This window comes from Exserohilum turcica, assembly GCF_000359705.1.
Source record: "Exserohilum turcica Et28A unplaced genomic scaffold SETTUscaffold_26, whole genome shotgun sequence".
In the NCBI taxonomy this organism is placed as follows: domain Eukaryota; kingdom Fungi; phylum Ascomycota; class Dothideomycetes; order Pleosporales; family Pleosporaceae; genus Exserohilum; species Exserohilum turcicum.
In genome coordinates, this window is record NW_007360092.1 from 130,415 (window position 1) to 145,269 (window position 14,855).

The 14,855-nt window shown below is 54.6% G+C and overlaps 5 protein-coding genes across 5 annotated transcripts; 2 read left to right on the top strand and 3 right to left on the bottom strand.

The window, feature by feature from the left end:
- Positions 1-1,161: 1,161 nt before the first annotated feature.
- SETTUDRAFT_40190 (uncharacterized protein) lies at positions 1,162-2,766 on the top strand (the record flags this gene model as incomplete). Its single annotated transcript, XM_008028505.1, has 1 exon — positions 1,162-2,766. The coding sequence occupies one exon, from the start codon at positions 1,162-1,164 to the stop codon at positions 2,764-2,766; it is 1,605 nt and encodes a 534-aa protein (XP_008026696.1).
- Positions 2,767-2,956: 190 nt separating this feature from the next.
- On the bottom strand, positions 2,957-4,472 carry SETTUDRAFT_161850 (uncharacterized protein; the record flags this gene model as incomplete). The annotated part of the gene is made up of 2 exons (XM_008028552.1): positions 2,957-4,367; positions 4,417-4,472. The coding sequence occupies 2 exons, from the start codon at positions 4,470-4,472 to the stop codon at positions 2,957-2,959; spliced, it is 1,467 nt and encodes a 488-aa protein (XP_008026743.1).
- A 408-nt stretch (positions 4,473-4,880) lies between these two features.
- SETTUDRAFT_152128 (uncharacterized protein) lies at positions 4,881-5,990 on the top strand (the record flags this gene model as incomplete). Its single annotated transcript, XM_008028553.1, has 1 exon — positions 4,881-5,990. A coding segment is annotated over one exon (1,110 nt), but the record flags the coding sequence as incomplete, so codon positions are not given.
- Positions 5,991-7,212: 1,222 nt separating this feature from the next.
- Positions 7,213-9,380, bottom strand: SETTUDRAFT_161852 (uncharacterized protein; the record flags this gene model as incomplete). The annotated part of the gene is made up of 2 exons (XM_008028554.1): positions 7,213-8,778; positions 8,838-9,380. 2 exons carry the CDS (start codon positions 9,378-9,380, stop codon positions 7,213-7,215), a joined length of 2,109 nt encoding a protein of 702 aa, XP_008026745.1.
- A 2,199-nt stretch (positions 9,381-11,579) lies between these two features.
- On the bottom strand, positions 11,580-12,780 carry SETTUDRAFT_111519 (uncharacterized protein; the record flags this gene model as incomplete). The annotated part of the gene is made up of 4 exons (XM_008028555.1): positions 11,580-11,669; positions 11,754-12,053; positions 12,126-12,527; positions 12,604-12,780. The coding sequence occupies 4 exons, from the start codon at positions 12,778-12,780 to the stop codon at positions 11,580-11,582; spliced, it is 969 nt and encodes a 322-aa protein (XP_008026746.1).
- Between the last annotated feature and the right edge of the window lie 2,075 nt (positions 12,781-14,855).

Here is a 14,855-nt window from a genome sequence, read left to right on the forward strand (position 1 = left end):
GTTTGGTAGTCTCCCTATTAGTCATCGGGGCGGTCTGTGCGTTCTCGAAGATTTTCGCATTTCGAACACGTCGCAAGAATACCGACAATACCCCCTCTAGCACCTCAACGAGAGGGCTGCACACATTAGAGGTGGCGTAAATCGGTTTCTCGCGACGTGTTACCCCTATATCTGATAGAAAATTGACGAGTTTTGATGAAAGATTTCTGCTTAAAAGTTGGTGTGTGTGATTCGCCGTGTAGACATTCACCGTGAGATCAGAATCGGCCTCCCTGCGCTGTCATGGCTTGGCAACGCACGCTCAGGGCAGACGACGGAACCGTACCCGATGCTGTGTGCTCCCCAAGGCACACCTCGATTGCTTGTGTCTTCCTGATGGTCGGCACGGTTCGAAAAGCGTTTCTTGGCTGGTAGCGCCTAGGCGGATACAATGCCAGCGGTATGGTGGGAAAGGATGCAGGTTAAGCGACCAAGTTGCCATGATGTTGTTACGAGGTTGCTACGAGGTTGGCACGGCGAGGTTGACGTAGCTACATCACGTGACATGGTTCGCCGGCTGAACCAGTCTCTTGGGCTGTCCATGTCATGGAGCAAAACAGCAGCGTCCTCAAGACCGGCTCTCGCCGTGTGTCTATCGCGTGTTTTGAACCCACAGGGCCTGCCTACAGGACCCCGGTGCATGGCTAACTGTCGTGTGCCCCTTGCATCCACAGAACCCCTTATCTAACCTCGTCTAGGTACAGATGCAAAAGACCATATCCAAGAGAGCGGATAGAGATTACACGCTGCAGCGGGAGCCAGGGGGATCTCCAGGTTTCCCATCTGAAACGACGATAGCAAGGCCTTCGATTGGTGTTCCATGTCCGCTGTCCATCATGGTGTGGCCTTGATCGGCTCTAGTCTAATTGGTTCGCCGACGTCACCACTTTGAACCCGTTTATGGAGTTTTCAAATGCCTTGGAACAATGGCACACCTGGACATTTAATGTGAATTCAATGTCTTTTGTCAAACGTATCTCCATCTCGCAATCCCGTCTTTTTCCCGTCAAACCAACTCGACTTCAGCCCGTTTTGAGCCGTAATTTCACTAACACGACGCGTCTCCCAAGTCGGTCAACGTCCAAGCCTACAAAAACAAATAACCCAACATCATACGTAAATATGCCAAAGAGAACGTCGTACGAGCGCTCTGAACTCGGCCACACATCGATTAAACGGGCAAAGCAAGTCGATGAAAATCTCCCGTACGACCAGGTCCAGGAAGCACTGGGCGCACAAGATGAAGTCAAAGACGTGACAAAGGTTGCTCACTGGTTTCATCCCAAGGATCTCCGCATTCAAGACAACACCGCACTACACCATGCTTCTGAACTTGCTCAGAGCGCAACGAAACCTTTGATATGCTTTTACGTCGATTGCCCTGCGGACGAATCATGGCATGGAACAAGCCCTGCGAGGGTAGACTTCATGTGCGAGGGGTTAAAGATTATGCAGAAAGAGCTCAAGGAACTGAACATACCGCTAGTTTTTATCGAGTGCCATGACAGGAAGAAGATTGTAGAAACAGCTGTGGAATGGCTTAAGAAACAACGAGTCTCCCATGTCTTTGGCAACTACGAATACGAGATTGACGAGATGCGCCGGGATCTCAAGCTCATCAAGACTTCCGGCTCTGATATTCAGGTCTCTTTGTATCACGACCAAACCGTTGTGGAGCCTGGTACCATGGTCACAGGTGCCGGGACACCAATGAAGGTCTTTACACCGTATCACAAAGCCTGGCTCAACAGACTGCGAAATGAACCCGAGCTTCTTGATACGCACCCTGCACCCGCCGCTAACTCTCCGTCTATGAAGAAAGACCTCAAAGATCTTTTTGACACACCGGCGCCTAAACCGGCCAAGGACAAGCAGTTTGAGTCGGAAGAAGACAAGAAGAGGATACGAAAGTTATGGCCTGCCGGTCATACTGAAGCAGCAAAACGCATGGACAAGTTCCTCAAGCAAATTGATCACTATGCTTCTACACGTTCCAACCCCGCCGCAAACAGTACGTCGCGCATGTCGGCCTACTTTAGCGCAGGCATGTTCTCAGTGCGCGAAGCCCTCCGCAAAGTCGTCGACTACAACCGCGGCAGCACCGACTTCACAGAATCCAAGGCCTCGAGCGGAGTGTATGGCTGGGTGCGTGAAATCGTATTTCGCGAGCTATACCGCCAAACCACCATGACCACACCGCACACATCGATGAATCTCCCTCAGAACCTAAAATTTGACGCCGTGCAATGGGAGGACGACAAGGAGGGCTGGGAAAAATGGTACAAGGGACAGACGGGCGAGCCTTTCATCGACGCAGGCATGCGCCAACTCAACGCAGAAGCCTATATGCATAACCGGCTCCGCATGAACGTCTCGTCATATCTATACTGCAACCTTCTGCTCGACTACCGACGCGGCGAGCGCTACTTTGCGGAAACGCTAATAGACTGGGATCTCTCTAATAACACACAGGGCTGGGAGCCCTCATATACCGTCTTCAACCCCGTGTCTCAAGCCGAGCGCAACGACCCTGATGGCGACTATATCAGGAAGTGGGTGCCTGAGCTCAAGAATGTCAAGGGCAAAGCTGTGTTTGCGCCTTATGCGCGCTTATCAGAGGAAGAGTTTGAGAAGTTGGCGTATCCGAAACCGCACGTGGATTGGAAGGAGACCAAGGCCAGGGCCATTGATAGGTTTAAGAAGGGGTTAAAGGAGGCAGATGTCTAGGTGATTGGACTGAATGCGGTAGTATCATTTGCAGAAATAACAAGAGTTGAATGCTTACGACGCCTTGGTGTTTGGGGCACATGCTATTGTTGTAACTCTCTTGTAGACGGAAATATGAACCAATTCTTCATTTTGAGGAATCGCTCAACGCAGCTTTGAATTGTATTCTAGCCCTAACTGCATTTGCCCACTAAGAGTTCTCCTCACTAGGAGCCTTTGCCTCACCCTCTCTAATGGTCAAATCAGAATCAGCCCTTCCCTCCTTTCCCTTCACAAATGGCACGCTCTCTTCAATATCATGCTGTATAACGAGTCTCTTTCCTTTGACCAGTTGGATCAACATATAGTTCATTGCGCACTTGATGCCCAACTCCTCGCCCCTCTTCACAATCCAGCCGTTGATGTAGTCAATCTCGGTTTGCATTCCCTTTCTTGTATCTGCCAACATGCTGCTGACGTTGTCCCTAGTGAGATTTGCTACAGCAACGACCACCGTCTCTAGACGCCCCGGGTCAAACCGCTGTTGTACATTGGGAATATATTGTAGTTCTGGCAACGAGCGAATGACGAGGCTTATTTCCGAGAGAAGGAGGCGAAAAGTGCGTGTCAAAGCGTAATTATTCAAAATAGCACCGTTTCGCGCGTCGAGAAGAACCGTCAGGGGGTTGATAATACAGTTGACTACGAGCTTATCGAGCTGCATTTGAAGCAGATCTGGAGGCGAGAAAGCTGCGGCACTTAGGACGGGGGTGCGCAAAAGGGTGCGCAAAAGGTAACGCTGGTTGGGTGTAAAAGGAAACTTTGCGCTGCTCGGGGGTGGGTACTCGGGGTTGAGCTCATCAGGGGGACTGGGGTACATTGGTCCTTTGTCCTTCTTAGCGGCAAACTTTGGTTCGGGTAAGTAAGGAGAGTCTGGTCGGCGGTCTCGTTCATGTGGTAGTATTCCCAGGGAGATTGTCCCGAACCCGGCGTGGACGGTTGCGAACTGACCGTCTGGCGAAGTGTGCATTCCATGAGAGTTGATACCAAGCATGTAGTGTGGTCTTGTAGCTGGATCAGGGAAGATATCTTGGTTGACCTCTTCGACAATTCCCATTCCGTTTTGGAGGAATAAGATGACAGAATCCTTGTGTAGTCGGTGCTTTACAGACGACAGACCTTGCAAAACATATGGAGCCTTGGAGCATATGATCAAAGAACCGATGGGCTCTGTTGACTCGCCTTCCAAGATGTTGATGCTTCCCTGCATCCCTACAGCAATTTCCGTTGACGAAGGGACTAAGCCTACCTCTTTCCCGTGATGTCGCATGCGTGGTATAGCCAGTTCCGCATCATATCCGCCTTGCATTTCAGCATTGCCGTCGGTGATCAGAGTCAATTTCTGTGGCGAATCCGTCCACTCCTTCAGTCTCTCCCACCGTGGAAATATGAGCGACACTGGAGGCGGATTGGGGATCCCGCGAAGAGCATAAGCAATGAAGCTTCCCACGTTGCCAATACCCATAATATGAATTCTCCGGTCAACTACAGGTTGGTTGCGATAGAAATCGGCAGTATCACGAGAAGTGTGCTCGGCGAAGGGTTCGTCAAGCGTGTCCGTGCTACAAAGGATGAGTTTCACCGAGATGTGAAGCAGTTTGCATGACGTACGCATTTAACGACTCCTCGTCCATGGCTGCTTTCTCCTCCTTCCTCCAGCTTGTCATGAGACCCCTCGAATGAGGATAAGCCACCCGGCTGGCGCAATTGCTACCGGGGTTCCATCTTACTCGTGTGTATGGTATCCGAGGCCGGAGCCTGGGGATGAATTGTGAGACGAAGAAGGAAGACAGTTTGAACACTGTGTCTTCACATATGCGAGAAAGCCTCAGCTCTGTTAGTGGCGAGGGAGTGTATTCGTCGAGACTTGTGAGGGTTTGGTGGATGACGCTATGATGTATCAGAGGTTGGAGATTGGGGTCGGCGCTAGCGCGGGCTTGCGCTCGGCCCGCAACTTTTCTTTGGACTGCTTCACAGGTTCGCGACGCTATCAACACCACATCGCCCCGCCTGTCGCCCACCGTCGCAAGATTCAGGACAACTGCTACAACGACCGCGACCTGTAGTCTACAGTCATGGATCCGCAAATCGATCTCCCCGAACTCGTAGAGGACCTCGAAGTCAACATTGACGAGCTTTCTACGGCGCTCGAGCCTCTGCTAGCGACACCACTTCACACGACCGCGTCATCATTACCGCTACTCGACAAGGCGAAACTATATTGCCTCTCGGCATACGCCATTGAATCTCTGCTTTTCGCATCGCTGACAGCGTCTGGCGTCAACGCGACGGAGCATGCCATTTTCAAAGAGATTGCGCGGCTGAGACAGTACAACACCAAGATCAAGGTGATTGAGGATCGCGGCATCAAGGGCAGCGCAGAGGGTAGGGCGCGATTGGATGTGGCTGCGGCAGGGCGGTTTATCAAGCACGGCTTGGCAGGCAACGACAAGTATGACCTTGAGAGACAGGAGCGCATGGCACGGGAAAGGGCGAGGGCACACCTGAAAGCTCAGCAGATCAACAAGAAGTTTGATGACGAGGGAAAGGAAGTGAAGGGTGAGGGTGTGACGCCCAAGAAGAGGGGTGCAGACGAAGTCGATGATCAAGATGAATCAGATGAGGAGCTAGAAGGACTGGAGGAATCAGAGCCAGCGATCAAGAAAGCGCGCGTCAATGCAGCCGAACCCATGGATATCGACTCAGAAGCAGCATCATCAAGCCATGCCGACTCGAAGAAGCAAAAGAAGAAGGGCAAAGCAAAGGGGAAAAGAGGACAAAAGAAGAGGAAACAAAGCACAGAAGATAGCGATGTTGAAGCTGGAGACGACGTGGACAAGGATGAATCACTCGCAGAGCCCCAGGCAGAAATGGACTCGACACGACAAGCCAAGCAACGCGGTCGGTTACCCAAAAAAGACAAGAAAGCAGCAAAGCAAGAAGATGGCAGCACAGACGTAGATGCAACGCCTTCGCAAGCCGAGGCACGCGTGACACGAAAACGCAACAAGCGGCTCTCGAACCAAAACATGGACGACGACGAAGGAGAAGAGGAAGGAGATGAAGAAAAAGAATCCATGATGCCAACGCCAGACCGAGCGCCCAAAACACGCAGTGAGACGTTTACGGCGTTGTTGGATGGATCGATAGGCGACAAGCATAAGAAGAGCAAGGCTGGTGGTGGGAAAGGAGGGAAGAGAGGAGGGAAGGGCAAGGGGAAATAAGGGACATTGTAGATTTGAATGTAGGAATGAAGGGGGGAGGAGGAGGGGGAGGAGAAAGGATGGGCGATGATGACTAGTGTGAGGCAACTCCCAACCCTACAGGAAGATGAGTCAGTGTGTGTATATATGTGTGTATAAAAAAATACGAATAATAGGGAGCTTGATGCTTGTCTCACTCTACGTTCCCAGTTGACTGCGGAAAATAAGAAAAAAAAAACAATTACATGTCTATTATTACGGGCATCATCACATGTACAAGACCATGGCCAGTGTTACATTACCAATCCTCTACATACATTGCAACATGGTGGCTGTTCGTCTTAACGCCGTTTCTATAGGCAATTGCCCTCTCTCTACATGATTAGGTTGTACAGCTAGTGTGTAGCTGTAGGCTACAAGATACCTATAAATACAGCATTGTCTGACACGCAGACTTGATCTCCAAGCATCCAAAAAAAAGTCTGGTACAAACTACAAAACCAAAAAAAGAAAGGAATGGGGAAAAGCAAAACCGCATAGATGACCACGACAACACTCATTAAGATTTCTGATGTCTTACTCTCCCCCATCTTGCTCCTCTTTATGTCCTTGTTGTCCTTTGCCCTGCCGACTTGCTTGGTTCATCTCTTGCTAAATGAAACATGTTATCAGTTGTATATATAGTACATTAAAAGGCTAGAAAGAGAGGGTGAGAGCATGAGGTAGAAGACAGAATCAACTTGATGATTCTCCTTATACCTCCTCGTCCTCATCCTCGCCCTCCCTTCCTCGCCTCGACGCGTGCCCCCCGCCCTATGCATGCCGAGAAAATCAAAGAAAACACACAAGGAAAGAAAAAAGAAAAAAAAACAGTGACGACCGCGAACTCCTGGTATATAACACCCGACTCCGGGTCCCAAGCCGTGCCATCCACCCACCCATCCATCCAGGTCAAGCCAATCTTCAGACTAGGCGTGTTGTATACTTGACCTTCCCTTTCCCTTTCCCTCCCTTTTGCACGCCTCAAAACAATGCTCTGTAGATGAAATGTTTACCAAAATGCTAATGTTGTGCTCCTCCTCCTTGAAGCAATGTGCAATGCCCATGACAGCGGAATCCAAAGATGAAATAATGATGTATGGAATATAGGAAAGTGAATTAAGTAGTATGGCAAACCAGCCCGTGAAGTTGGCAACGAATCGGCTTATTCAAAAGCTCCTGGCATGGTGCCTGGAATCCTCAGACTAAGTCGTTCTTCCTTCTTCTTCTTCACCTGTAAGGCAGGCGACGGGTTGGAGGATGATCGCTGGTGTTTTAGCGCCGGCCTTTCGGCCATCCATTTTGCGTCGAGTGATTTCCGGATCTCGCTACGAAGCTGAGCATCTGCTTGTTGCTCACTCGTCTGCTCTTCCGGTGGAGTCAAAGTAGGCGTCGGCTCTGACTGGCTTTGTTCTGTGCTCACAACTGGTACGGATTCCAGTCCCAGGCCCACATTCGTGGTGGTCTCAGGTTCCGACATTTCTGCCGAAATGACGGTGTTGCCAATGGAGATTCGCTTCAGTTTCTCCTGTTCCTTGGCCTGGAACGGATCTTCTTCGCTCTTCCTCGGCTCATTTACCGTCACTGAGCCGTTGACCGTGACATCCCTGGGCTCAAAAGATACCATGCTCTCTTCACTTCGTCTCGGCTTGAGCGATGCAGAGCCATTGGTAAACGTCGGACTCGTGGGACTGTCTCGTAAAGGAATGAAAGCGGGAACAACACCTCCCCCAACTCTTGTCCAGAACATGCGCTCACGAAGCCGAACGCTTTCTTCCCACGCCGACTTTCTCTCCTCTTCTGTTTCAGCGCGCCAGTGGCCGGCAGCGACCATGCGCAAGAAGCCAATGTAGTCGCACGTTGCGCGAACCCGGGCTAAGCAATAGTCGCATAACGGGTAACGTTGAGCATCCTCTGTATCCGACGGCTTGAACCGGAACTTCCGGGCGTACTGGTCGCCCGACCTTGACTCGCCACACAGCGAGCAAGGAAAGATGGGCATGCGGAACCTCGACGAAGAAGCCGGGTTAGGCTCGACAACCAGGGAACCGGCTGTGATGCTGCTGAGGACTGTACGGCGTGCCATCCACGACAGGCCAGGGGCAATGTCCAGACGCAGTGTGGGCTCAATGTCTTCGGCTAGAGCGCGCTTGTAGAATTTCTCGTCCTTGAGGTTTGGAATGTTTGCAGAAGCGCCGGTTTCACGGGGCGAGTGGGTAGTTGGCGTGGATGACTTGGACGGCAAGGAAGTAGTGGAGCTGTTGGTCAGCGAACCAAGGCCAAGGACAGTGAGACTGCTGTAGTTGCCGCTCGAGGCACGACTGGCGGGGGCTGAGCGGGCGCTAATTCTGAGCATGTCCTGGAACTCGGTGAATGCAGTGAGATCGGAGCGTAGCACTGGGTGGATTAGATGGGAAAAGTGAAGCGGGTGGTCGGGGGTGATTTCGTCTGTTCCCGGGGTACTGGGCGTCAGGTTCATGGCCTCGAACAGCTTGCTCATCTTGTCGGCGGGCGTGATGGCGGGCGTCGAAGGGGCCGTGGTGCTGGTGGTGGTAAGAATATGGCTTTCGCTGTCGTCGCCGTAGGAGCTCATTTTCTCGACAACGTTTTTGAGGTCTTGCAGCTGGTCCTGGAGAGAATGCTGCAGCACGGCGGCGTCGCCCAGTTGTTGCTTGAGCTGTTCGCCGCGGCGCTCGGAAGCCTCGGTCTCCTTGCGCGCAGCAGCAACCATCTGGTACTTGTTAGCCATGGACGCGGCCATGGCGCGCAGCAGCAAAAAGTCAAACTTACCACATTGGCCTCCTCGAACAGGGCGGCCGTCAGAGCCTCGACCTCGCCGTCCGTCTTGCGCTTGGCAGCCTCGGCCTGGGCTCTCCGCTTGCGCTCCTCCTTGAGCTCGCTCATCAGCTGCTTCTCCATCTTGTCGTAAACCACCTTTTCGACCAGGAGGCCTTTGGCGACCTTGTTCTCGTGCTCCTTGACCTGGGCCTCGAGGAGCATCAACTTGTCCTTGGCCGCCTCGAGCTCGTGGCGGGCCTGCTGCAGCGAGTCGTCCAGCATGGTCGAGTGGTTGATTGCATTGATGAGTTTGGTGCTGAGCGTCGACACCTCCTGGCTGAAGTCGGGATGCGAGTCGTTGGAGTCGCGTCGCGAGTGCGTGGGCTGGGGCGTGGCGGAGCGCGGGTCGGGGATGGTGTTGATGCCATCGCTCTCCTGGTGGGCGTGCGCCTGCGAGAGCGACTGGGCGGCTTTGGCGAGCTGAGGGGTGGAGATGGAGCGGGTGACGTGGTTCTTGGGCATGGGTGAAAGGGAGCGTAGGCGCGACGGCGTCATGGCGCCCGAGTTGTGCGCCCAAGGGGCCGAATGGGCGATGAAACTAGAGAACAAGGTCATGTCAGCGGCGGCGTCGACTCGCACCACCGGCTCAGGGCTGGTGGTGGTGGTGGAGGAGGAGGAGGGGAAAGAAGAAGACGGCGACGGCGAGGGGAGGTGGAGGGCATGGCGAGGGGGGGAGGGAGGGAGGGGGGCGGAGGGCAGTGGCATTGGACATTGCGCCCTCCTCGCCAGATGCGCGGGATGACATACGCGTACTCGGCCATATTTACAGCCTCGTCCTAGGGAACGACGTTTGTGCTGAGCTAGGTGGGCCAAATCATATCATGGCAACGAGCGACGGGGGAAAGAGAGAGAGGGGGGGAGAGAGAGAGAGGCGCGACGTAGTCGCTTTGATGGAGGGACGCGGATGGGGGTGGGTGGGACGGGTGGGCAAAGGAGTGACGACAGGCACGAGGAGCCTCGGAGGTGTGCGGCCGCGACTGGGTTACAGCGCATACATTGGGGCCAAGACGGGGGGGCTCAACAAGAGGAACAGCAGCAGCGGCGGCGACGACGACGACGACGACAATAAGCGTAGCAAGCGGTAATAGCAGTGGCAGCAGCAGCAGCAGCAGCGGCGACAAGGATGCACAGGGCAGGAGGGGGGGAAAAAGCAGCAGGAGTGTGTAGAGTGGGTAGTGTGAGTAGTGGGTAGTGGTTTGGCGGGTTTCAATAGCAGAGGCTGGGGCTGGGGCTGGGCTGGTGGTTCGCCATGTTCGTGTTAGGCCCTGTTAGGCCGGGTTGGGTCGTGGCAGTGGCTGCGCTGCGACCGGAGCCCGGCGCTTACCCCCTCGTGTCTGGTATACTATGCTGCTCGCAGGCCTAGTACCGCCCAGCGTTGCCGCGCGAAGCCCTCGGGCCCAATCCCATGCACATGCACATGGACACACCACGTCCAGGTCACGCCCGCCTCTCTTCCGCCGTCTCTGGCACACGCTGCGCTACCACCATCACTGTACCCAGCTCCCACCTTGACATCATCATGCACAGAGTTTCATGCCGAGTCTTTGCGCCTTGCTATGCCACCAGACACCAGCCCGCCAAGCCCCATGTGCCGTCATTCATGGCCCGCGCTAACACGTCTTCGTCTGCCTGCTCTTGCACCTGCCCTCCTCGTCCTCGTCCTCGTCCTCTCCCGCTTAATCCGCCCTGCCCAATACAAGCCTGCACACCCGCCCCCCATACCGCCCTCTTCCCTGCACTTGCATCATGGCCATCACTGTCACCCTCATCGTCATCATCATCACCACACTCACACTCACACCCTCACACGCCACATGGGGGATACGCATACTCCATTTCGACGCTACTAGCTTACATCTTGATCCTGCACCCCCCCGACAACCCTTGCTCTTTCAACGCGACAAAACAAAAAATCGAAAGAGAGAGAGAGGGAGAAAAAGAAAGAAACAAAAGAGGAAGAGAAAAGAAAAGAAAAGAAAAATGACAGACATTATCTCATGTAAGCCTCTCACTGCCCCACGACAGAACAGTCCACGAGTCCACAACGGATCAATAGCCTTTGACAAGCCCAATCCAAGGCCCTGCGATAAACTCCCGCATGCTGCCCACGCACACACACACACACTCACGCACGCACACACGCACACACACGCACTAGACAACCCACACCCCTCATCGTCATCCAGTCGCCCATTGTACACCTAGAACATGCAACAACCATAACACCCTATCCACGGCCCTTGATCATCATGTCCGTCTCTTTGCATGTCATGCTTGCTGCTTTTTTTTTCTCTTTTCTTTCCACGTCTCTGCTAGCCTACCGTTGCGCTGGCTTTTCCGTGCGTGCTACAATATCCCCCATCTTGCTGCTGCCAATCAAGTCCAAAACGTAATAAAAAAAAGCCACACTCTTATCTTGCTCGCTTCCTCCGGGCAACCGCCGTCAACCGCAGTTTTTCCCGTCATCAGTCATTGCGCGCAGCCCTACTCCAGGGACAAGAATGAACCACAGCATCGTCTACAAATGTACAGGGCCGTCTGTCGTGCCAAAGCGTGGGTAACGAAATCGACATCGCGTGTGTTTCCGGTCGTTCGCCATCGGGACTCGGGGGGGCTAACCATTGCCATCATCTAACGGCGCCCAAACCTGCTGCATAAGAAGTTCGTATTGGTTCTCAATCAAGCTCGTGGCCACTACTTCGGGGATGGTTTGGTGCGCGACCCATGTCGGCTGCTACCAAGGTTGGGAACATACTTTTGTTTCTTCTCCGCGGGCTTCAGGATCTATAGTCACACACACACACACACCCGTCAGTGCTTGCATATACACACGCAGCTGCCTGCAAAGTCGCGCTAAAAAAAACATACCTGGAATGAGCACAGCAGACTCTCGTCGACGCTCATCATTGCGCCTGCATTGTCGAATTCACCGCAGTAGTTGGGTGCACTGAACAGTGTCACAAGCTGTCGCTTAGAGAAGAACTCATAGCCGTCTTCCACCACCTGATGCGCACGGCAGATGAGGTCCATGTCATGCTTTTGCAAAAAGCGAGACACGACATCGGGCCCAAACGTGAAGCTGACGCCTCGGTCGTTCTCGCTCCACCCAGTAATGTCCTTGTCTGGGTCCGACCAGAGTAGATCGCAGAGAAGACCACAGTCGGGAATCTACACGGCCCTGTCAGTACTTGCCTTGCACTCGCTTGGCCGGGCCACGGTGCCCGCGCGCTCCCCACTCACATCGGTAGGCCGCATCACACGCCGAATCTGCTCCATCGAGTTGAGGTCTGGGCTCAGCCCGCCGTGCATGGTGAAGATCTTCTCGTCAATGATGGCGGCAATGGGCAGGCAGTTGAAGCAGTCGGTAAACGTCTTCCAGAGCTTGATGTTGTATCTTCGTTTGCACTCGTCGTAGAATCCGTAGATGCGGTTGATCGAGGCGCACTCGTGGTTGCCACGCAGGACAAAAAAGTTCTCGGGGTACTTGATCTTGTACGCGAGCAATAGGCATATCGTCTCGAGCGACTGCTTGCCACGGTCCACGTAGTCACCTAGGAAAAGGTAGTTGGCCTCGGGGGGGAAGCCGCCATACTCGAACAGCCGCAGCAGGTCGTAGTACTGGCCGTGGATGTCTCCGCAAATCTGCCCACATGTACTCGTCAGTAGGTGCTCTGAAGCCGTGCACTGGGCTTTGCAGCACGCGGGCCGTGTCACTGACCTTTATCGGTGCTTCAAGCTCGAGCAGGATGGGCTGTGAGATGAAGATTTCGCGCGCCTTGGTGCACAGGTAGCGGATCTCTGTTTCCAGAAGCTGCACCTGCTTGCCGGGCCTGCTGCCGCGGACCTCGAGCAGGCGATCTATGATAGAGTCCAAGTCCACCTCGTTTTCGGCCATAGCTGTGACTTGCTACTGGCACTGGCTTCGGTGGGCTAAAGGTGCAAGGAAGAACCTCGCGTGGGTAGGTGAGGAAGATTGGCGCGTGGCACTGGCGATGGCTTTATGCGTCGACTGTCTGTCCTTGCTGCGGCCAGTGGTGTTAGCGGCACTCTAGTCGTCGGCTTTTGGCAGGTCCAAGGTGACGCAGCCGAAAACACGCCAGGCGGCGGCGGCAGGGCAGGGCAGGGCAGGGCAAGAGCGTGTCGTGCACGACGACGACGGCTGCATCTCCAGACGTGCATCGCGTCGGGCTCGCAGCGACAGAGCAAAGAAAGGAAGGGAACAAAGGGCAGGGCGGGTGACGTACCTGTGGTGTGAATGAATCGACAAAAATGGAGCGGCAGGTGGTTGCGGGCTGTCGCCGTGTGGAGTATGGCTCAAAGCCCCTCAAGAAGTGCCTGCTGGCAACGCTGGGATCACGCGACGAGTGGGGCGGCTGCAAATTGCGCTGGTCAAGAGGATGGAGGAGGGATGGTGGTCCAAGGTCGAGGGTCGAGGGTGCATGGCAGGCGGCGCGGGCCCAGACTACTGTAGCAGTAGACATGTGTGTGTGTGTGTTTTTGCTAGCGGCAGTTGCACCCGGTCAGCTGCGAAGGGGGGGGGGTGAAGAGCGGCGGGTGCCTGGACAGGACAGCGCACGTTGGCGGCGGCACTCGGGGGGACTGCAGAGGACAGAGGACAGAGGACAGAGGGCAGAGGGCAGAGGGCAGAGGGCAGAGGGCACAGAGGGCTTTGCACACGCCGTCTCTGCGCTGCGCTGCGCTGCTCTGCTCCCGTCCGTCTCCCATGCCAGCGGCCGCCGCCTTCCCACAGCCCCGACGCGCGTCTCTGTTGGGCTAGCACAGCTTTGGTGCCAAGCCAGGCCTAGGTCTGAAACCGTGCCTACTCTGCAAAACTACTCGAGCGCTGTGATCCTCTCTACCACCGCAACCCAACTCGGCCTACCATCGACTGCACACCCTTTGCCACGCTCGCCCCCGACGCTGCAAGCCCTCAACCAACTCTGCTCGCTCGTCGCCAGCCCAGCCTACGTCTTTGAGCACCGCCCGTCCCCCCCCGCCCGTCCCAGGCGGTGAAGTCACTCGCAGCCATCCCACTCGACAGGCTCCCGCCCACAACAACGCCTCAGCGCCCCCCCCCCGCCCTCCTCGCGCTCGACTGCCCACGGCGCAGCCCACACAGGTATCCCCATATCAACAAGCACAACCCTTTCGCCTCGCCCGGTGCTCGGACGGCCCCCGTTGGGAGTTCTTGCGAGCCCTTGGGTACCATTCCCACGCCCGCACGTCCCCCATCCGACTAAGCATTTATTATGCCTTGTTTCCCATGCGCCCGCTGGCACAGCAGTATTATTCATGTATTAATATGATCATCATACACACACACACACACAGTACTGTATATGTAAGCCTAGCTAACACGCAGCCCGCGCTTTCGGCCTCGCCAGCCCGTGTCCGCCTGCTTCGCCGCTAGGCTGGGTGAAGCTCTTCTCACGTGGCCATGACATCCGCCCTACGTGCACATCGTGCCGGGCGGCCCGTTCGACTCTGTTCATATCCATGTACCTCGCCCGGGAGCTACCAACAACCTAGTCATGGGCCTGGTTCGCGTCACCAGAGCCTCACCTCACCTCACGGCGCAAGCCCAGCACTTTGCCATCCCCATCGCCTGAGACATGCGAAGCCAGCATCCATCTTCTATTTCATGCCAACATCTACCAAACATGCGCGCTCATTATGCAATACATCAAACAACGCCCCCTCCCGCTCCTCCTTCTGCCTGCGCCCATGTCTGACGTCGCTTCCTCGTACAAAGAGAAAAAAACAAGAAGAGAAGAGAAAAGATATCTTACAGAACCCAACCTGACCATCTGGGAATGCTTCCAATATGAACCCGACTACAGCCACCTTTCCATGACATGGGTAGAGAGATGCCGCGAGCAACTCGAAACAGACATCAGAGGTAGCTTTTTTGATCGGTACAACGAGCGTAGCACATTGCGGCATTCAACCCCATCGTGACCCGCTAGCCAT